Raw genomic sequence first — 24,751 nt, 5'->3', positions numbered from 1 at the left:
CCATAGAAAATAAAAATGAACACAACTAATGATTTCTCATATAAAAAGATACAGTTAAATTCAACTATTAATGCGACATTCATTAAAATGGCATATTCACAATTCACAATATTCCCTGTTTTCAGGGGACAATAATATTTTTACGGTAATTGATTTTTTTTTTCAAATACAGCAAAAAGTTGGTGGATAGTATTTATATAACTATCCAAGTAATATTAGTAATTTTTTAGTCACTTAAACATTTTTACTGGTGTATGTTTTATTTATATGTTGTAATAATAGTGAATGCTGGTACCACACTCTATGCAAACTCCCTATATCTGTACCTGGCTGGTGCCAGACTATTATTGTAGGTATTATTTATTCCACTGTAAATTCACCAACCAATTTATTGAATCTTAAAGCAAAAAGTATATCAAACCATAGAGATATTGAGATAAAACCAAATGTTTTATCTTTTGATTCAAAAAGATGTAATGTGACAAGAAGCTTTTATATTAGCAGCCGTTATAATGAATACAATTCTAAGCTGAATCAATCATAGTATTATAACTGATCCAAGTAACCATTTTTATCGTCTGCAATTTGCAAAGTAAATTGAAATTTCACTAAAGAAATATGTCCTTTAAATGAAAAGGTTTTTTCTCTCCAGATATCTCATTAAATAAATATGCTCTTTTTGTATTCAGTAAATATAATCAATCAATATAATCAATGAAATGGTAGATAAGTATTGTTCATATCATTTACAAATCATCCATGTTTCAATTTGGACAGTTTTTACTAAAGTGTTGTATGTACAATCAAAATATAATATTATTCACAATTTATTAATAATGGCCTTATATCATAATTTTATATCAGTCGGCTCTGACAGAAAACTTTGAAAATAAACAAATAACCAATAATAAAAAAATCTTATTTTCTCTTTTTTTCAACCATATCATTTGTATTGATTTCTTGTAATATTTCTAGTTATAAATTGTATCTATAATTAAGGGCTGATCCTAAATTATGTTGCTATTAAAGACCCCTACCCTGCAATTTTGGACGTTTTTTGGAAAATAATACATATATATCACTTTAAAAACATTAAACCATGTCATTCCTTGTCTTAAATGTACGTTTTATGGTAAATTATGATAAAAAGTGAGAAACAATGCACTACCTAAGTAGCTCGCGGCGATCGACCTCTCGCGGACGGTCTTAGGCCTAGCCTAGCTAGGCTTAGTTTTGTAGGCCTAGCTGGTAAACATCGGTAACGTACGAACATCGTACGCTAGCTATATACCTAGCCTGACGTTGTATAGTTGCTGCATTAATTGTCTTTCTATTTTTGCCAGACTCCGTTGATACAAATTAGGGAAAACCCGGTATTTTCGCTGAAAAGTTAGGAGTCTTCCATTTGTTTTGGCCTCACGATCGATCGAAAAGTGGGCGAATTACAGGTGAAAAACAAAAATATCAATCCGCGCGCAATGCATTTTGGGATTTATAGCGGGCCGCTATAATTATTAGAATCGACTTATTTTTCACATTTTTAACCGTTTAAAGACGAAAAAAGTTATCGCAATAGGACCATATAGTATTATTTTTACATTAAATATAGTTTGTGATCTTAAATTAGATCTAAAAAACGTAGGGAAGGGGGCTTTAAGTATAGTGGGTGGTTGTCCTAGGAATAGTTGTCCTAACATAACACTAACAGGGTAATTTTCCTATAATGGAGTGATTGTCCTACAGTACAAGAGCGGTTGTCCTAGTGAGTAGTTGTCCAGAGGGTAGTTGTCTGGGTGTAAAAGACTTTTACTTTTATATGATGATATTGTAACTACTATAAAGTAGCTTTGCATCAGAGAGAGCTAAGTTCGCCAGACTGTGACAGTGACCTCCTCTGATGTAATGTACTCAATTCTCATTACATTGAACAACTGAGTTCCACCTGAGAAATTCTTTGGTGGAGTCGAACCCATGACTTCAGCCTGGTATTCATAGCTCTACTGACCACTAAGTTTGTGCTGATGTCTAGGGTTAGATTCCAGTACCACCACCATTATGTTGATAATAATGTAACTACTATGAAGTAATGTTGCATCAGAGAGCCATTTTAATAATTGTTAAGATGTTTTGCAAACACTCGTGAATACATTCCCAAATAATTCTCTTGTGGGACTTGAACCCATTAGTTCCTGAACTGTTGTGTATCCCAGATTATTAGGGTCCCAGAGCCTAAAAATTGTTCTATCCTTTTCATTGTCTATCATTATATATCCTCTACACTACTTTAATATGTTGGTGGTGCCATTAATTATTTTTGTTAAACTTATTTAAAATATATGCAGTACAGCTGGTGCACTTTATTTTATTTCACTTTTTACTAGAATGGAGACAATGCTATGCATCGATGTGCTCGAGCAAATATCCTGTATGAAGAACACAGGAATACTTTTGTGTTCTTCATACAGGAAGGACATATGGACATTTACAATAAAAACAAGGTTAGTTTGTTATTAAGTACTGTAATAAAATTATGTTAATAATATAGATGTTCTATTCTTTTTTTACGTTATATAATAAATAAGGTTTATTATTATCATTGACATTGACAATAATTACAGGCTACTGTTTTCTTGTCTGATCCTCGAGCAATCTATTGACCATCCACCATGTACCTGTATATTTGTTTGAATATTTGTATAAATATTAAAATGAAAATGATACTCCCAAACAAATTGTATAGTGATTAATATTTTTTTTTTTCATTACAGTATTCACATTGTATTGTTAAATTGTAAATCTAAATTGAATTGTTTATAATCACAAATAAACAGAACCATGCTTCCCTTATTGCTACTTTTCTCATATTTTACTAAACTGTAAACTGAAGTATTATACATAATTAAATACATATAATAAATAATGAGAGTACATTAAGTATTTGTTCTATATTTCTTTAAATTTTAGTTGTTGACATATCATTTGATATTAAATTTATCCTCTCAGTTGCTCATTAATACATATTAACAAAATCCTAATTTATTTCAGCTGGATGTACCCTGTCCAAAAAGGTTCCTTTTGAACTATTTGTAAGCTTTGGATTTAAAGCAAAATGATTTTTGTGGTCAAATTGTTCAGTTAATCTAATCAACAAATGTTTTAGACAATTTGAGAATGCTTAGAATGAACACTTTTATTCCCTCTGTCTAGGAGGTTACGTTTTCGTCCCTGTATGTTTGTTGTTTGTTTGCTTGTTGGTTTTGTTTGTTTGTCAATTCAACTGTCGTCTGAGGATTTGTTTAATGCTTTTCTACTGTAACTAATATTGAGATAATAAAAATGTAATAAATATTGAGAGATAGATAATCAGAACTTAGTGTTAAAGGCCTGCTACATCTAATTCTTATTTTCTTTTTTTTTTGTAATTAAGTCAGATTTGGTCAAAGCCCAATAGCTCAGTAATCAAATTTCAGGAATGTCATTAATTGTTTTACTTCATTATAGTTAATTTTTTAAAAATGTATGAAAAACTTTGCAATACTAATGTTCTTGACCCGGAATGTTGACAGAGTTCTAGTTTAAAGGGAAGGCGGTCATAACTCGCACAAAAAAAAATTATTCTTTAAAAAAGTGGTCCTCAGTGGGATTCGAATTAGGCATTCAACCATGGAAAGTTAGATGCATACTTATTTATTACATCAAATGCACATTCACGTACTTTGCAGTGCAATTAAGCTATGACACAAAATGTAATGTAGGTAGAGGTAGGTACAGTAAGCCCTCACCAGGTTTGCCATGGTTTTAATAGCAAGATAAAAATTAGATTTATATGCTGGAGAAAAATGAAAAGGGGGTTATGGTCTTGCAAATTATGTGACATTTTCAGCACACTTTTGTAATATGTTTAGGACTGCTTAGTATAATATATTTTGTAATCACATAATAACATGATATTTATAACCTTTTATTGTTAGGAGGGAAAGTCTGCCTTGGATTGCTATAATGAAAACAGTTGTGATAAATATGATAAAGATCAGAAAAAAGAAATCATTAACATTCTGAAAGGTAAGTACTATGAAACTTAAAACAAAGCTTGGAAAGGTAATAATGAACAAAATAAATATTGTGATTGCTTGTTAAAAAAATAGAAGTAATTAAATCTTAATATGATCATGGATTCTTTTATCAAGTAGTAGGCCTAATTGTCAGTCCTATTATAAGATACAATTCAACTGTCTTTTGTAAATTTGTTTTTGTTTTGTTTTTTACTATACCCCTTAATCAAATATTTACATCTTAGATGAATTTAATTAGACAAGCCTATTCAACTAGAACCCTCCCCATGGAATATCAAGTTTTTGAACTCAATATTGTTATAGATTTATTTGCAGATTTCCTAGATTGTTGAAATCATAGTATATCCTTCTATTAATGTATAATTCTCTTGCTTTTTGTCTGAATTTTTTAATAGTTTAAGTTATAAAGTTATTTTTGTATTTTATCATTTTTATCTTCCGTTTTGCGATGCAATTATACGCTATGTCTATATTTTGGTAATATTATAAAGTAAAGTAAAATAAAACGAAGTAAAATAAAACATACTATTGATTATTAATGATAAAAAGCATTGCCCTTTTGCAAGTTTTAAATTTTAAAATTAAAACATTCGAACCCTTTGTTACAACCGCTAATGTAGACAACTGATGGTCACTTACGAGATGTGTGGTCAGTAAGAGTTGTAGTCGATTGTGGTCGATTATGTGAAGCGGTCCCTTATGAGATGAGGTGATCCCTTACGTGAGGTGGTCGATTATGAAAAGCGGTCTTTTAACAGAGATGGTTGCTTACTATGTGTGATCGTTTTAAAAGTTGGTTGCTTACAAGAGGTTGAAAGACTGATAGTTAAGTAAAGATCGATGCATTTGCACATGATTTAGACATTTTTGTAAAATATATAACATTTTCTACATTAGCTGGCGATAGTAATCACATAAGCTGGGAGGCAATTTTCGTTACTACATAAGCTGTTGACCATTTATACATTAGCTGGTGTTGATTTTTATTTACTACATAAGCTGTTGGTGTTTTTACATTAGCTGTCGGTTTTACTACATTAGCGGTGGATTGTTCTACATTAACGTTTGTTTCGACATTAGCTGGCGTTTTCTACATTAGCGATTGTAACACCCTTCAAAATTAACTTTTTTTTACTCATGCATATTACTTTTTTAGGCGGACCTTTACCATTCATAGATATGACATCATCAGGTATGAATATTCTTCAAAAACCTTTATACTATACTAGAGGTACAGTTTACACTGATTTGCTGGTTTTCATATTAGAGGTTTGGCTGAAATGTGAGGGGGATTGTGTATGTGTCTTTTTTTAAAGATTAAAGCATGTTTGCCAATTGTCAGTAGCAAAGTTGTTAATACTATTTCCTAAAAATATGTCCGCAAAGATTCAATTAAGCCTGTGCACAGTGATTTGGAGACAAACATCTAGACATGCTGGAGCTGTGAACACTGTGTTATATGTATCCCCTTTTGCATTGAATGTTTTACAAATTGTGAGAATATCTTATTTTATTTAGATATAACAACCAAAGAATTAATCAACATAATCGCTAATGTCTCTGATTGGGAACAACTAGCAGTAAATCTTGAGTTTACCATGGCAGATATCGATCATTTTAAACAAGATAATCCAGATAATGAATATAAAGTGGCTTATAACATGCTGGATGCTTGGGCCATGAAATTATCAACTTCTGAGTCCAAGCGTTCGCAACTTGTTAAAGCGCTCAGGAAATCTGATGAAAAAGAGTTGGCAAATACAATTGAAAGTAAGTGAAGACAGCTGGCTGTATGCTAACTTCCAGACTGACTCAAACCTCCCAACTCTCCCAATAATTGTAGGAGTGTTATCTCCCAATATTTTTGTGATCTCCTGCACTCCTGATGTGCTATTTCTCACAATTTTTTGGATAAATAAAGAAAATAAAATCCTGATAAAGATTATAATAAATGTATGCACTGTTTAATGGTCTAGAAAACTCTGATCTCAGATATATCTGAATTTTCTAGTTGTAGAAAATTCAGATTGTATTCTGCTATTCAGGTTACCACGCTGTTAAATTATATTGAGCTAATATAGTAAATTTAATAATTAAATCAAAACATTAATAAAATTATGCAAACCCTAATCTATAACACTGCAATGAAATAGTTTATTAAGGTATACAATATTTTTTTAAATCCCTCTGATTAAGAATGGATATATCTGAGTTTTCTAGATCTCAGTTTTCTTGTTTACTAGCCTAGTGAAATAACGAGTTGGCACTGTATTTTCTGCCAATGACAGGCATATATTTCAGATACCAATATCTTTAGAATTCCCATGAAAAAATGAAAGTACCTGTAGGAAATTATACAGTAATTTATTTTGTTTATTTTAAGATATGCATGTTCCAGAGGAGATATTGGCAAGAGGACCTGATGCGGTGAAAGCATTTCAAAATGCACTTGAAGAAGGACAAACAGAGTTTAATCAAGGAAGAACTATTTTTGTAGGACTTGAGAATGTTGGAAAAACTTCTACTATCAATTCTCTTTTAAGAAAAGAGTAAGCACATTATATTATATCATTTTTTGTTGATTGTTTGCTACTTGCAGTTGGGAACAGTGTCCTATATATTTCATTGCGTAGATGTATTTTTGTTTGATTGGTATATAACTGTACACACATAGTTCCTGTGAACACACATTGTTGAGGGTCTATACTCTCTGTAAGGATAAGTGAAAAGGTACTGATAGAAACATTAACAGATGCTTTCAATTTGTTTTCGGGGCATTCCACAGTATTTTTTTGTTACGGACGGGACATTTTTGAGAATATAACTAGACATATCTTAGAAATAAAAAAGAATACAAGATTCAAAGTAGAATAAATGTATACATATATAGCCAATGTTTATTATGAAGGTCAAAAAAATAAAAAAGACTGTACAAAAAAATGTTTATTATGAAATATGTATGCGTCGCGGATGGGACGGCAAATGGACATGACTTTTGAGAAGGTTTACGTATTGTAATATTTCTCCTCATTTAAAAGAGATTTTAAAATTTTTTTTGTATTATTATGTTGCCAGATTGTTGTTTTAGATAACTGAATGTTAATTATAAAAATTGAACTGCAAATTTATTAATAAATATGATTTATATGTCGTTACGGACGGGACATTTCTAACGTCGCGGACAGGACAACTTTGTCCACGTTAAAAAATTGTATAATTTTGCTATTAAAAAAATTTAAAAATAAGTTTTTTACATCAATGTAATCTTTTATTTACAAATCAAAATATAATTCAACCTTTGAAACACTGTTTAAAAGTTTATGTCAAGTGAAAATATTAAAATTCATAAATATGAAATATTATTTATAAAATTAATTATTCGAAGAGTTATAACGAGAAGCAATATTGTAAAATGTTATCAAAATATTTATTTACACTAATATAAAAGTTATGCTTGGCATATTAAACAAGACTTCAAGATATTAACACATTTAAGGCGAATCTTTAAAAATTGGAGTTGGCGTTTGACGTCTGAATTTGTTAGTGGATCCAAGTTGCATCTGAAATTTTCTTCTATCCTTGCTTGGATTTAATAACTGTAGGCCTACTTCTATTAAAATTCAATGTTAATTATTTAAGTATCTGATTTATAAAAGGTTCTTGGTTGCAAATTCACCAAAGAATGAAATCTACAAAGCGATGACCGCACCCAATACTCCCATTCATACTAGTCATGTTGTTTTGGATTTAGGTATTGTTCTTTTGTGGATTGTTATTTTAAATACAGACCACAATGTTTTGTGATTAATAAACAACAGTTAACACCTTTGTACAGTACTTCTCAGCCTACAGTACAAAAACACTTTTTAATTCTTACAATATTTTCATCACATTCATAAAAAAAATGTCCCATCCGTAACATTCAATAAATTTTGATAGTAATGTTTTTTAATAAAAAAATACAAGTTTTAAAAAACTTGTTTAAATCTATTGCAATTTAATATCCTTAGGAGTTGAAAATTAAAGATTTAAAATTAGGAATTAAATAACAATTTTAAAGCCATTACTTCAATAAACACAAGTGAGGAAAAAACCCCAATCGAAATGTCTCAGAAGTAACAATTATGAATTTTGAAATGCAAGTATGAAATTAATAAACAATTTTAATAAAATAATTTATTATGAATAATTGGAGCTTACTTTGAAAAAAAAGTAACTGCAGTATATTTATGGGCAAAAATATTAACAAGATGCATGGTTTTATTATGAAATAAAAAGGATTTAAATGATATGTCCCGTCCTTAACAAAAATGTCTGTCCCGTGCCTACGAAAAATGTCATCAATATATTTTTGAATATGATATTTTCACCAAAAGTTTCAAAATATTTGTTTATAATGTATTGCATATAGTTTTAAAAGGAGAAAACAAAATATTAAATTGTGGTATCAATACTTTTAACTGAAATGTAAAAACACCATAAAACTACTATTAAAATGTCGCGGATGGGACAATTATGAATTTTGAAATGTATATATGAAATTTAATAAACAAAATATGTGTTATAAAATGCTTGAATGTGTACAATAGGGACATAGAGTAACTATATCTGGCAAGAAAATGTTCAAAATATGCATGGTTTGTGAAATAATTAAGATTTAAATGATACGTCCCGTCCGTAACAAAAATGTCCCGTCCGTAACAATATATTTTTGAAATATGATATTTTCATCAAAATCTAAAATTTTCCAAAAATTTGTTCATAATATAATGAGATATAGTCCTCAGGAGGAGAAAATGAAATATCAAGATTTTTGCATCATTACTTTTAAAATAAATGTAAAAAAACCGCCTAAAACGTCGCGGACGGGACATTTATGAATTTGAAATGGATGTATGAAATTAATAAACAACAAAATTTTAATTAAATACTTGATTGTGTATTATTGAGACATAAAGTAACTATATCTGTTGAAAAAACAGTAATAAGATGCATAGTTTATGAAATAAATAGGATTAAAAATGTCCCGTCCGTAACGCCAAATATGACTTTTTCATATTTAATATTCAATAACTTAAAAAATCAATATCAGAAAAATAAAAAAAATGTTATTTAATAAACTTCAACATGTCTACTTTGAGAAATGGCCAAGAGTTACATCAAAATCAGTAAATGAAATTTTTAAACCCACGGACCAAATACTGTGGAATGCCCCTTTCAACAGGATATTGTGAACCTCAAAATATGGTGACATTGAGTTTAGGTTTGGTGATGTTTAAAAATTAGCCATGGTCAAATTGTGGCCTAATAGATGTTACCTTATTGGTTTTTTTTAAGTGGTTACATTTTTTTTTAAACTATTTCATTAAACCGCTTAAACTGTTACTGTAGTATCAATTATAAGAATAAGACATTTAAAATATTTTCCTGAATAATTTTATTATTTCATCATAAAATAATATCAAAATACATAGCAAATGTCGATGAGAGTGACCATCAAAGCAAGGCTTGTATTCCGGTCACCCATACACATAGCCTAACTATCGTCTTTTTATTAGGATCCTTAGAAGTAATCTAAACATAAATAATCTAAATATCACAATGTAAAAGAGTAAAAATATAGTTAATAATTAACATTTACTATTAAAATTGTTGTTTGGTTAAAGTATTTGGCCCTTTAGTGTTCTGGGTATGTTGAGGGTTTAAAATAAGATTATAATGCAACATAAAAACAATGTAATTGCAGTATACCATCAAATTAATTTGTGTCTCTAGATTTATCAATGCAAACATTCTTTTCTGAATTATATAATGTCATTTTGCCATAGGTTTAATCCATTGCATATAATAACAGATGCAATGGTTAAAACAACGGTGTGTACACCAGATCCCAGTAACAAACAAATGTTGAAAGAAACAACACAGGATATTTGTAAGTATTAACTTTATTCAGATACATGCTCCTGTTAAAAAAATAAAAATAGATGTTTTAAAATTCACCCTGTGACATGCTTTGTCATGTCACAATGTGTTTTTGTATTTTTTTAACCAAATAAGTAAACTGCCATTTTAATATCATATAATTGTTATCCACTTTGACCAAGGAGGATCAATTATTGCAACAACATCATTCAAATGGTTTCAATGCTTTTTAAAAACCAGTATGTAACAGTGTAAAATATAATATATATGATTTTATTAACATTTTTGTAATTAAAAAGCTTTAGACATGTATCAGGATGCTATCACTGATGTCACAGTTAAACAAATGTTGAAAAGTCTACGCCATACAGAAGGATACACATCAATAGCAGGACCATCAAAGGAGAAAACCAAATCTGGTAAAAGACTTTAATTAAAGTTAATTGAAATTTAGTTAAACTTTGTTCTTGTCAAGTTAATTTGATTATAAAGCATGATATTATTAAATGTTAATTTATTATGCTCCTTATTACAACAAGATAGCGTCATCTTCAATTATATCAGAACATTTTTCAGAAAGTAGACATGAGAAAGAGAAAAACCCCACAGGGGCATCAACATCAAAACAGGAAGCCAAATTTGCTGAAACATCAACAAGTTCAAATCCAATGCCAAGCCCACAAAAAGAGGGTAAATATTTATTTTGAAATTTGCTTGATTGTGCTGTTCATACATAGTAATGATATCAGAAATATTGAAATGATTTAAGGAGCGGAAATTTGATCATAATCATGTGTCTGCTAATGAACATATTATCTTGCAAGTTACTTTGACAGTTAATAATAGTATTTGTATATTGCATGACACTACTGTGTAATCTGTTCAACTTGCAGCACAAAATGGTTAAATAAACTCATCACTAAACCATTGATTGGAAAGGATAAGGTTTGGAATACTTAAATATTGCATTGGAAATACCTTTTCTTTTAACAAAAAAAATTAGTGTCAACCTGCTCTATATACTCAGCTTGCCTCCATCTGTCTTGTTTTTAAAATTATCAAGATTTAAATAAAAAGGAACAGCTTTATTATGATGGATTTCTATTTTGTTTTTAAATGTTGAAATGATATTGAATTAAACTGTTGTATTGTGTATTATTATTTTATCACAACAGAACCAGTGTATGAAGAAAAACTTGATAGACCACAAATTCCTAAAGGGGTCTTGAACAAAGTTGAAAGCCAACTTCGCTCTGTAAGAGTAGGTGGTGACTCTAAAGTGGATAGCAACAAGTTTGTTATGAACATCTGGGACTTTGGAGGCCAACCCATATACCATGTGATACAACGGGTAAATTGTATTGATTTATCTAATTTCTTAGTTTTGCCTTTAATTTATTATGCCTCCTGTTACAATACTACCGTGGTAGTAATATATTATCATGCCATATAGAATAGCCAATCACTGATCACCGTTTACCCATAACTTTGTACAGTTCAGTTTGAGACACCATAGAATAAAGATATACTTGCACCTTACTGAAGAGTTTGTACTTATTAATACATATACCTCCTTCTGAGGTTGTGTTGGGATCAGGATCTAGTAATCTAGTAAAATTGTCTTTTGGCCTTGTTACAATATCAGCACTGACACTCACTTGATTTGAAGTAAGAATCTACCTCTAAGGTATTACAAAAATGTTATCATATGTTGATCTAATATGGTAACAGTATATCAGTTACAAAATACAATTATTATTATTATTACAATATTATAAATTATTTTATTCTTCATTTAATTGAATACAGTCAACTCAGTCTCTAGTCTCTAATTACCAGAAACCAAAACCAGACTTGAGGTCAAAAAAGTTCCAAATTCTTTTTACCTCCCTTTCTTTCTTTCTTTCTTTCTTTCTTTTATTCAATTTTTTACACTTAAAAAATAATACAAGTTATGTGAAACAATGGTAACACATTTGGAATATCAGAATTTCTGTAAACCTAGACATATTTTGCCAGCCGAAGGGTGTCCAGTTTCGGGAGACTTTAAATAAAATAGTATTTATTGATGTCTACCATAATGTAATATTAGCATAGATGGATGGCAAAGAGAGAGATGGGGAGAGAGAATGTAATAAAACATTCATTATCCATTAACCAATGATTAAGATTGTAAATGTTTCCAAGGTGAACATGCAGTTTGTGAGGAAAAAAATAAGTATCAAATGATCAGTTGTGCCAGTATACTGACACATGTGTATAAACGGTTTTTAATATTGATAATTATGATTATTTTTAATAGATATTCATGGTGTCTTATGCTGTTGTATGTGTGGTATTTAACCTGAATCAAGATCTTGATGCCCCAGCTAAAGTTCGTGATCCAACAACTGTAATTATATTTTACAAATGTCAAATGTTCTATGTAATTGTACATAAATAAAATGTTTCTTTCATGTTATCCTTTACCTTAACAAAAACTGTGAAAATAGCAGATGCCTGATATATGATTGTTGTTATTTCCATTTCCATGATAGTGTTGTTTTTCTATATAAATTGGTGCTGCTATAATTACCACAATAATAAGATAATTTGCCACAATGTTTTTTAAACTACCTGTTTAAGAATTTAAAATGTAAATGTTGTTCATTTTCTTTGTGATTTAGGGAAAAATGTATGAACATCGAATGACAAATCTTGAGATCATTCTGTTTTGGATTCGTTCAGTTTTTGTAAACGTAAGAAAAGGACAGAAAAACAAGATAATGCTGATTGGTACACATTATGAGAGCCTTGGTAAAACTGAACAAGAAAGACAACAAAGGGTACATATGTTATCACATTTTGTTTCATTAAACATTACAAAATTGTATATTGTAATTGATTCATTGGAAACAATTATGTAGTTTCATATAATAATGGTCCATCAGTTAGGTAAAACAAATAAAAGGTATACAAATATCTATGATTTAGCACACATTTTTAATTTGAATTCTTATATTGGTATAATTATACAGTGTACACTGGGTACATAAATGCGTGACATAACTTACTTTTTGCAGTTTACAAAAGGGAGGCGAGGGCCGGGTCTGGGCTGGCACCCTATACATTTTCCCTTGAAATACGTTTAATTCCAATGTGATGTTATTTATTTTAGGTAAAGGCAATAGAGAATAAACTTTGGAAAGCCCTGGAAGGAAAACCATTTGAGGACATGGTGTTTCAAGGCGAGCTCTTTACCATTGAAAACAGTCTCCCATTTGAAAAGAGCGGTGCTTCTAAAATCATTCTCCAAATACAAAAATTAGTCCAGATGATGATTCTTACTTTGCCAATCAAATGGCTACAAGTACTGCTTGAAATTCAACAGTTACGAAAAGACAAACTATATCTACCAACATCTGAGGTTAGAATATGATACATTTATATAAAAAAATTGATTGATCAATGTGTTTTAATAAGTGTTTAACATCCATTACATTTGTTTATTCTTAAATCACATTAAAGCATTAAACCCTGTTTTTTTTTTATTGCTGCATCGAATGGTGTTAAGGTGAAAAAAATAACTTGTTATTGATAGTAACATTAACAGTATCCTTGCTTTGCTGTCTGTGTTAATTGACTGTTTATGGTGAATCTTCAACAAATGTTTATCAAACAGGAATGGTGCAATTGTTTTAGTACCAATTGTGCCATAAACAAAATGAACATTTTGTTTGGCAATAACAATTATTGAAGTAAGTAAGTGGTAAACCTTGAGTTTACTGTTGGTTAGGAAACTTTCAGATTTCAAATCTACCTTGCATGATAAAGTATTATGTCCTATATAAACAACCTTTCAACATTAACGAAACGATTGATAACATCAACAGAAAACCAGTTTGTAATTAATCAACATTTTTGTTTTCATTTCATTTTTCATTATAATATTTATTTACCTTTTAGATTAATGATTTACTTGCTAGTTGTAAGATAACTGACAGAAAACTGTTTCTTGAATACTTGCACGACATCGGTGAGATTCTGTTCTACCCAGATGACAAGATCCTCAAAGAAAAAATTGTTATAGATTTGATGGGAGTAGTTGACAAGTTTAAAACAATCATCACAGTTATAGATCCCAGCATTCAGGTTTGCAAACTTCACTTCTTTGATTGGTGTCAATTATTGGTGAATATCAGACGTAAACATTGTTTTTCAGTGTGATGGATTTAGCTGTAAAAAAATAATATCTGCCACACAGAGAACGAAATTATATCTTATTAATTCTATTATATTCTAATACTAAAATATATGCTTGTAAACGTATTACTGTAGCACTCCCATTAAGGGAAGACCCAACAAAGTGTCCCCTTATGTTAGCTGTGATGTTAACCTCATTCATTGCACAAGTAAGTTTCAATAAGGTTGTCCCAAAGAAGAGGTTTTACTGACCAGAAGAACAGTAATTACTTTGTTGTATTGACAAATTACACTTGTGCTTTAAATTTTTTTAGCCATCTTTGAAACAGCTATGGAGAAATTTAAATGGGGGTAAACTAGATGAAAAACTGTTGCGGCATATATGGAAGGATGATTCAGATGAGATGATTATCTTCTTTGTGTCTCTGATGCAAACCTTTGGGTTAATGTGTGAAAAAAGGAGTAAAGAGGTATTTACATTTTATTTAAAATATTTAGTTCAATTATTTTTTCATATATTCCATCTACTACTCTTGTTCCATTTTTGTTTCTATAGAATGTTGAACGAACGTTCTATGTTCTTTCACGCCTAAAGCCCCAACGTGATGATACAAAGGCTGTTAAATATGAAGAGAAGCGTGCTATTTCTCTATTTCATGACTTTGATGGCTACCTACCAGATGATCTCTTCCAACGTGTTACAACTAAATTTATTGAGGAATTTCAAATGGAAGATGTTGAGCCTACATTGTCCTATGAGCATGTAGAACTGCATATTGATGGCCATCATTTTGTGGTTCTAAATGTAGCTACCATCAACAATTGCCGTTTGTTTCAGGTAAACTTAATAAAAATGATGCTATAAGACTAAAAACTAAACCTGAGAAAGTATCATCTTAGGAAATGTTTAATTACCTCTGAGAAAATATCAGCCTCAGATAGAATTATAATAGAAACATTATCAGTTTCAGATTTTCAGTTATATTCTCCATTATAGATATAACATAATAAAATAACAGTAAAATGGACAACATTTACTTACAAAAATTAATATAAATATAAATAAAACACACTAAGCATTACATAGCATTACAGACAAACAAACAGAAACATGTTGGCAGAAAATCGGTGAAAATATAGCAATTATCTACATTAAAAGGTGATTATCATTCATCTTGTATGGTTATAATATTATATATAGATTATATATAGATTATAGTGGCAATTGCTTTAATGAAAATTAAAGAGAAACAATTATGAAATGAAAATAAAACAAACATTGATTTTGATATTGCAGACAACAATAGTTAGAACAGACATCATGAATGCTGCTGGCCTTCCTGAAGATGATGATCCAAAACCTAGCATCTGTAAGAAGGTAAGTTAATGTAAAAATAATATTTATGAGTTGGATATGTAGAGTATTATAATAAGAGTTGATAATTAAAGATAATTAAACAATAAACAATAATTAATAATTTATTTATTTAAACATGGACAACTTGAGGCTGCAATGCAAATATTCAAATATGTCAAGCTTTTATTTTTTTCTATTCTAAACAAAATGGATATGTTGCATTTCAGTTGTAAGCGTAAATACTTTTTTGATCATTTATAAAAACTTTTGAATATTACAGTACACATTTTGTTGTACTGTAATGTACACTTACAAGTAAAATATTAATGTTTTTTGTATTTCAATATGTTTTGGTGATCCGATTCTGAAACACGCTTACATGTTATCATTCTTTGCTCCATTTACTAATTTTTTATTTAAATAGCTAATACTACTTTTTTTTGTGGGTAGATATAATCGACTAAATCAAATTATTCTATTTTCTAGGTACTAACTTTTCTTGAAAAAGAATTGCACTTTTTGAGTGAGAAGAATGCACATGGTGTTAAAGTAAAGATGTACATCCCTTGTGTGTGTGGTTCGAAAGGTGAACATACTCATATGCATGTTATACGCAAATTTGACAAAGATGTGTTGCCATGTGGAAGCAGAGGAATGGAAGTGAAACGTTACCGTAATCTGTTTGGAGACATTGTACTAAAAGGTAGAGGGTTTGTGTTTGTATTATCCATCAGTTTCACTGCTATAGGTTAAAATTTTAATTTTTCTTAACCCAAACAAAATGAATGAGGATTCAAGTTAACAATTTTGAAAATAAAAAATATATTATATTATATTATATTCTTTATTTATTTAGGTATATTTAATTGATAAAAGACATTTAAAAAATGAATATTAATTGTATTACTTTATTATAAGAAGTTACGATCTTTCAACTATTGTATAAATGCCATAAAATGATTGAAGTAAAAAAAACACCAAACTTTTTTTAGATTTATATAATAAGTCTGTGTCATGATCATTTATGATAATCCACAGAATTTAAAAAAAACAGTATTATTGTAAATGTACATCTAGTTTATACAGTTTATAAAATGTTGCTTTTCGATTTATTTTTTAGCATCTGAATCGAGAGATAGTACAAAACAAAGCATAGCTCTAGATTCTGACAGTGATGGTCACAGCAATGCACAAGCTTCCACTTCAAGGCTTCAAAGAATCACTCGTAAAGTGAAGAGATTATTTTCCTCCAAGAAGGATAACAAAGGTGCGGTTGATGGTGAAAGATTTATTATGAATGTTTGTCATCATCATCGTACACTACAATTCTAGGTTTTTAATGTTTAAACCATGCGATAGTTGAATGCAATTGACTTTCACAGATATAAATTAATATCAACACTATACAGCGCAATATATGCTAACAAGTTGAAGTATTATAAATGAAAAACTGTTCAGTTCAGCTAATACAGCAATTATCATTAGTGTATATTTTTGAAGATCATCATTTTTAAATCTAATTCCTGAATTGCCAAACTAATGCATTCATAAATAACTAAATTTATTTTATGATATTATAACTAAAAGAGTAATACTACATAAAATAACAATACAAAACAAGCATCTTGGTTTAACTTTTATTGTCATTGTAGCTTCTACATCAAAAGAAGCTGGTAAACAGAAGAACATAGATCCAGAATATGATACTGATGATGATGATACTGTTGCTAAGGCTCATAAAATGACGAAGGGGAAAACATCTCTAAAATCAAAAGTTAAGGGATCTAGTAAACGAAGGAGGATGTCAGATGTCAAGGATAACAAGGATAACAAAGGTATATATTATGATAAAATAATTATTATGTTTAGTTACTATTGTGAAGGATTAAAAACACAATTGATTCATAATTTTGTTTTTTTGATATAGACTATGTGGATGACCTAACTATTGACAAAGTGTCCAGAGAGATGGATCTTTCCTGCAGACGATTTGGTGTTCGTTTGGGGCTTACATGGTCTAAAGTGAATACTATTTTTGATAATGAAAAGCAAACAGATAAAGCTACAGCCAAGATCCTGAAACATTGGAGGAGCAACATTGGTAGTGACCTTAATCAGCAGCAAGTATTATGCACTGTACTAATACAACATGGTCGTAATGATCTTGCTGATCTGCTGTTTCACAAATATGTTGACAATGAAATACCCAAGGTTATCAAACATCCAGGTACATTGCATTTTATATTGTAATGATTCGTGCCATTAAATAGTATACAAGTAAGGAATGTTTATGAGTATACACCTACTTTTGATAAAAGGAGAGGCAACAATAGCCTCGCCTCTTGTAACATGTGGTTGCTCACTCACCGTGTAACAAAAATGAACGTGAAAAATGAAATTACAGGTACTTGTGTGCACATATAACAACATTGCACTCTCATTGACGTCATTAAGAGAGCAATAGCACATTTAAATAAAATATGACTCACAATTCTCAAATTAAATTAAGAATCATCTTAGGTGTGTTATATAAAATTTTGCTCATAGTACTGAATGCTTTAAAACAAATTTATTCTGATATTCATATTTTTATTTAAATTTGTTAATTGATACAAAATTATGTTTATTTTCTATGGACGAGATATTCCAAAATAAAATATTGAATGGAAAAGGGAGTTGAATTTAATTGAAACAGAACTCATTACCTTATTGCTTTTATTATCTCACAGCTTGTTTTGATGATCAAGATCTCCTATTCATCTGTGACAATTTACACAAAAGTTGGAGAATACTAGCAGTGCGACTTGGAATCAAATGGGACAACATTAATAAAATTGCAGACAAAAACAAACATGTAGAAGATTCCATAATGGAAGTATTGGTCCAATGGAGAAATAGCTGTCAACATACAGAAGCACATCAACTACCTACAATGATCAAGACTTTAAAACAACAGGGACGTGTTGATTTAGCTGATAGCCTGTGTACAAGATATGAATACAAAGATGACGTCAGTTTAGAAGTTGCAGTGTTTACAGACAAATCGGGACAAGGTGGGTAATGATTGTTATTGAAAACAAATGTTATATGTATACCTGATACTACTGTAGAAATAATCACTATTTGACTTTTTATTGTCATCAGCAATCATTTGATAAACAAGAAATGTTTAAACGTGATTAAGCTTGCTACCAATTTTTTCTAATGACAAATACAACTCCACTCGCAAAGATTTGTAATAGGACTTTATGTAGAGCATCTTGTGTATATGTTTGTCTTGTGAAGGGGATTGCCACCTTTAAGAAGGTTGGTGATTGAATTCGCTTATGGTTATCCTTGGAAATTTGCCAAGATAACAAACAAAAAAAACTGTGTCGAAAATGAACACGCATCTGAAAAAACATAAAAGAGAATGGTCCCTTTCTTCCCATTCATCACCAATAAAACAAGTGTATTTTTACTGGCCATACAGATGCCTCCAATCAGTAAACCACATCCATTATTGACCCATTATATTTTTGGGGAAAATCAAATATTTCTGTAACTTATGTTGTTGTGATAGGATTATGCAATATGTATTTTACGTAAGGACGTATACAAATTTTGTATATTTTCGAGCGTTAAGTTCTCTTGTATTTAGGAAATAGGTTAGCTATCTTGTAATTCTAAGAATACAATAATAAGAAAATAATTAGTAATTAGGCTCATGCATTATTCATGATTTCTGCCTTTTTTTCTGATGGGAAAAAACAAATTCTTACTGCCAATAAGCCTACCAATAGAATGTTATATTCCAGAAATGTTGCTTCATTTTAGCACCTCAATGTTTGAAGAAAAAAAAACCAAATGTATTTTATTTAATGAAGTCAATTAAATGTGTTTTTACAGGATGCTTAACAGACTTGGACTTCCTGATAATTTCTGAGAAGATGACAGATTGGAAGAATTTCTGTAGGCATCTTGGTATTGCTGATGTTGAGCTATCACAAACTGAGAGAAGGTTTTCAGCGCAGACTATAGAAGCAACGATGGAATCACTGGTACAATGGCGATGTAAGCAAGGAAGAGATGTGAACCAACGAGAGGAAGTAATAAAAGCCTTGAGAGCAGTTGAGAGAATGGATATTGTAGAATTACTAGAAACAGTCTAAAGTGTCTATTGAAAACCTACAATAGACCATATGAACTGCAATTATATTGTAACTCAGTTCAACAAATAAACAATTTGTATGAACAATAGGAGATACATAGTTAATAAAGGACAATAAAGATACCTATTGAAATAATGTTTTTAAATGTGCAAGATAAAACTATGTTTTAATAGACCAAAGTAATACAAGTACCTTAACCTAGGTCACGTACCTGACATCTGACTTGGTATAACAATTGGGATTATGAAATAAAATGATTTGAAACAATTTTTAATCAGAATTCTAATCAGCTGCTGTCTAGTGTGTGTGACGACCATAAGGCTTCTGAAAACCTAAAACAGAATGGTTCTTTCTCCCCATTCATCACCAAAACAAGATATTTTTACTGGCCATACAGATGCCTCAAATCAGTCAATCACATCCAATATTAGCGTGATGTGGCTTGACTCGTGTTTTCTAGGAAAAATATGTTAGATAAATCATGAATGATTCCACCGAACTTTTGAGTTAAAATAACGACTGAGGCAAACTGCCTTAAAATGTCTTGACATTTTTTGAGAAACTATTTTCATCATCAGAACAGAAAAAAACGCCTAGAGTACTTATATACCAATAGGACAGGTTGTATGTAAATAATTAGCATGATAAAACAACAAGGAACGCCGCGGCAACAAACAATCATGGCAAGCGTGACGCCCAAGTTATATATTTGTTTGTTAAAGGAAGGTTTACTCCACATGATGTGGAGGGCTTCCTTGACCGTAAGTTTGAAAGCGGAATCTGCAGAATCCAGAACGGTGAAGCATTCCGTATTAGCGAGGGCCTTACACCGTTCTGATTCCTGCATATGTTGAAAAATGTTTAGAAGCCTTGTCCCTTAAATGTTGACGCACCCGCATTGATAACTGTCTATACGATAACTATACATGGAATTACATCCCATACATTTGAATTTATATACAACACGAGAGCGGAACAGGGTCCTTAAGACTAAAAAAAGTTTGACATTTTAAATGATTTGAATGCTAATTTAATATTAACTATTTTCCAATATTTACGTGTACTCGATTCTTTTTTGTGCGCATTTGGCAAACTGTAAGTAGGGTAATTTAAAATAAAAAACCTGATTTTGTTCAATAATCGACTCAACTGAGGGGAAACAGTTCTTACTTAAAATGGTTTAAGGAATGGAAATGACATTAATAATTACTTCCTCATTTACATACAACCTGACCTATTGGTATAAAAATATGTTATATTATGATGAACTGTGCAATAAGTAATTTACTGTTGTAGGACTTTCTGTAACTGGATTTTTTGTATATATATTGTTAATGTCTACGATGAGTATTTTGTGCTTTGGTGGCTATAGCTAGTGTTTGTGGCTTACCCAAAATTTCACATGAGAAATATGTGTAAACCCACTGTATATTTATTAGCAATACTTGAACATTAACATTCATAATTTAATATATTTCATTGGTATAGCTTTTTTTCAATCTTTTTTATTATTGACCTGACTAAAATTGTAAACTTATCTTTACAAGATAAGTCTTGTAAAGATAAAGTACAATGTTGTGGTGGTGGTGTGGTGTATGCATGCTGTTTATTGAAACTTAAAAAATATACATTTATTAGTAGAGTTACTACATAAATACATATTTCATATTCTATTTTAATAAATGATATACAGTATTGTTAACTTTTTTGTATTGCATTTTTAAAATCTCAACGCGACCAATAGGCTCAAAAAGAATTTAATAGAAAAACAACACAACATTGAATTCTTCAATTGATCTTAAATGCATGGGACATAAAAATCACAAAATTTAATCATATTCCTGAGAATTATTGTTATTTACTGAAATTACATTGTTAGTTTTACATTGTTAGTTTTACATGATTTGTTTATAATAAAATTTAATATTAGGATAATTTCATTTTCATAAAGTTTACTCATGCGTGAAAACCAAATCAAAGCTGAAAGAGCTTCACAAAGACTCTGAATTCTTACAGTGTAATGGATCTTAAGCTTTATTGTACAACAACTGTATTATTGTTTGTATTGTGAATAAAAATTGGTACGACAGTACAAGCATGTAAAAAATTGAATTGTGTCAATATTCATTTTTCTTTCAACATCTACAGTAGACAATTTGCAGCATTTGACACAACCTTGATACTGGTGGTAGTTCCTGGATTAACATACTTAATCCTGACATGAACTGCATTATAGCCTAACTGGACCATGATACAACAAACCAAGTAACACAATACCAAAAGCTATATCAACTGCAGGAGTGGTTGCAACTTGCACAAACTTGTTAATGATGGTTCCTTGATTTACAGGCTGTACTTGCTTTTTGTACCGTGTTAATGGATAATGCCTTTAAACTGGAATAATGGTTATGATGGTTGATTATTTATTTTTCATTGATTTCAATATTATACAGTAGTACAGGTTTTTTTTATCATTTTGTTGTACAGCTATTGTGTAATGTGTAAATAAACAGAATTTCATTTTTTTAAATTTGACAGTACAGTTTTATGCATCCCATAAATCCTATTACTGATTTCTAATATAAATCAAATGTTGTTATATCAATGACTTTACCCAATAATGGGGTACACAGTTCATCATAGTGGTAATGAATTTCTTTAAAGGCAAGCTGATAAATATTGTTTTGTTTTTTGTATGTAACAGTTATAAAGTAAATTTACAGTATGAAGCTTTTGTACCATGTTAATGGATAATGCCTTTAAACTGGACATAGTAATTGTTATGATTGATTATTTTCCAGTGATTTTAATGTTTTTACAGGTTTTTATCAAGTTGTTGTACAGCTATTGTGTAATAGGGTGTAAACGAAATTTTCTTTTTTTAAATTTGACAGTACAGTGAGTTTTATGCATCCTATTTACTTGTTAACTGATAAAATAAATACAAACATAAAATAGTGAATTTTAGATTTGTTTCTAAAAAAAATAATTTGCATGGTATTTACAGTAGTAATTGGTGAAAGCTACTCAAATATTTCTATTAGATGATGCATTTCATTTGTAAAAATATGTTGTTATAATGAATAAATATTTGGATTTTGTTACTTTATATTGGTTTCAGTTCTATTTTGTTGAGTGTTTTGGTTGCTGCCTTTTTTTAATGTTCAGTAAAAAAGATCACAGGAAATACCTTAGCAAGGACAGGCAAAACCTGGTTCAAAAGTTGGAAATTTGGTAAGAGGGAAAGTTTCCTCATGTCTCTTCTGTAACACTTTTTATATTCAGGTGCTCAGCAAATCAGCAAACTGCTAAAAATAAATGTTAAATTGTATCAAGAAAAAAAAAGTATTAGATTGGTATAAACATCATAAACTAAATGTTTATGATTTGAATAGTGAGAATATTTCATGAGTTAAAAATTAACTGATCTCTCAGTAAATTAAATATTCTCTATTCAACATTTTTAGTTTTATAACTCAATACATATCAATGATGATGTGTTAATTAAAGATCATTAAAGTACATGAGGATGAAGGAACATACTTCACATGGTAAAGTATGTTGGTGCAGCGTAGATTGAGAATTGAGAGTTTATTAAAGGCCTACCTCGTCTGAATCCAATTCATTTAGTTGTTCCTCTAACTTGCGTTGATGTAAACGAATTGAATATCCAATCATAGCATACTGTATGACACATGCTGCCTCGTGTCGTCTCTGTTTACATCTTCCCTCACCTTCCAGCCTCTAAACCCTATACAGCACATCAATTATAATTAGTCAACCCCTCATGCATCATAGCATACTGTATGACACGTGCTGCCTCATGTCGTCTCTACATCTTCTCTCACCTTCCAGCCTCTAAAACCTACAAAATTCTAATTAGTGACTCAGCATCATAGGATACTGTATGACACGTGCTGCCTCATATTGTCTCTTTACATCTTCTCTCACCTTCCAGCCTCTAAAACCTACAACATATCAATCAGTAACTGAGCATCTTACAGTACATAAACACATTTAGTTTAATTTTTGAAATGTTAAAATGAATAAATTAAACGTTAAGATGTAATTTAATGTTTAAATAGCCTTCTGTGGCTTGGTTTGGTAACAGCATGATGCCTGCAAGATATTTGGCAAAACACTATTACAATCAATACCTGTTTGACCTCTTGTTTACTTTTGGTTGCCAGGATTTTCCTCCACCATATCTGTATTACACCAGCACTTAAACTAAATGAAAAATAACGGAATATAATAAATATACAATGATGCAGATTCTTACTTACTTTTTTACACTGACAATCTAAAAACAAAGTATTTTAATTTGATGCTACACCTTTTTCATAATGTTATAAGATTGGAATTTTACTGATTTTGATTCAATGACTTACACACATTTAACTGGGTAATAATTTTTAATAAAATGGTATTTTTAAATTATGTCAAATTGATTGTTCTTTTGATTTATATTTATATACTTTTTTTAAAAAGAAAAATGCCTCAATTTTACATAATTATGTATAGTCAATTTTGATGAATTTCCTATCTTATAGGCCCTACTACAAAATATTCCTGTAGCATTACTTCTAAAAATAAAGGTTTATTTCACGACACTGATTCTGCTCTACTGCAAATGTTTATATTATACAGATATTGCCTACTTTTTTAGAGGTGAAATATAACAATTGACATCCCCGAGGGAATGATATTTTTCTCGAGGAACTATATATTACATCTGCTATATTAAAATATGTAGCAAAGTGTATGTGTCGGCTATCTTAAGTAATAAGACTGCCTAGTTACCTTACTTTGGCGAAAAATGACCGTATAAATTCAATAACATTTTCACTTTACAAACTAATATAAAATTTAATATATTCTACTGCAAATATAAAGTCAACATGTACAGTATGAACAGGGATATATAGTATATATATATATATATTATAAACATCACAGGCACAGAATAAATACTATACCGTGATATACTGAAATTTAATTAATTAATTTGAAGATGAGGAAATCTGTGAGAAGGAGAAAAAGTCGCCCCAACCGAGATTCGAACC

General features: G+C 30.1%; 2 protein-coding genes across 2 annotated transcripts; both read left to right on the top strand.

The window, feature by feature from the left end:
- Positions 1-2,133: 2,133 nt before the first annotated feature.
- On the top strand, positions 2,134-6,626 carry LOC144843333 (uncharacterized). Its single transcript, XM_078700126.1, has 5 exons — positions 2,134-2,498; positions 3,972-4,062; positions 5,230-5,265; positions 5,592-5,843; positions 6,457-6,626. The coding sequence occupies exons 1-5, from the start codon at positions 2,397-2,399 to the stop codon at positions 6,624-6,626; spliced, it is 651 nt and encodes a 216-aa protein (XP_078556252.1). The 5' UTR covers positions 2,134-2,396.
- A 3,282-nt stretch (positions 6,627-9,908) lies between these two features.
- On the top strand, positions 9,909-22,794 carry LOC144842629 (uncharacterized). The gene is made up of 17 exons (XM_078699105.1): positions 9,909-10,005; positions 10,295-10,414; positions 10,572-10,685; positions 11,171-11,346; positions 12,298-12,387; positions 12,662-12,820; positions 13,153-13,401; positions 13,941-14,126; positions 14,492-14,647; positions 14,734-15,015; positions 15,475-15,555; positions 16,021-16,237; positions 16,655-16,801; positions 17,187-17,369; positions 17,462-17,761; positions 18,264-18,587; positions 19,423-22,794. The coding sequence occupies exons 1-17, from the start codon at positions 9,933-9,935 to the stop codon at positions 19,683-19,685; spliced, it is 3,120 nt and encodes a 1,039-aa protein (XP_078555231.1). The 5' UTR covers positions 9,909-9,932; the 3' UTR covers positions 19,686-22,794.
- Positions 22,795-24,751: the final 1,957 nt, after the last annotated feature.

Source organism: Antedon bifida, chromosome 5, assembly GCF_963402885.1.
Source record: "Antedon bifida chromosome 5, ecAntBifi1.1, whole genome shotgun sequence".
NCBI classification, from domain to species: domain Eukaryota; kingdom Metazoa; phylum Echinodermata; class Crinoidea; order Comatulida; family Antedonidae; genus Antedon; species Antedon bifida.
Note: the sequence above shows the minus strand (reverse complement) of the source record. Positions and strands in the feature narration are given on the sequence as shown.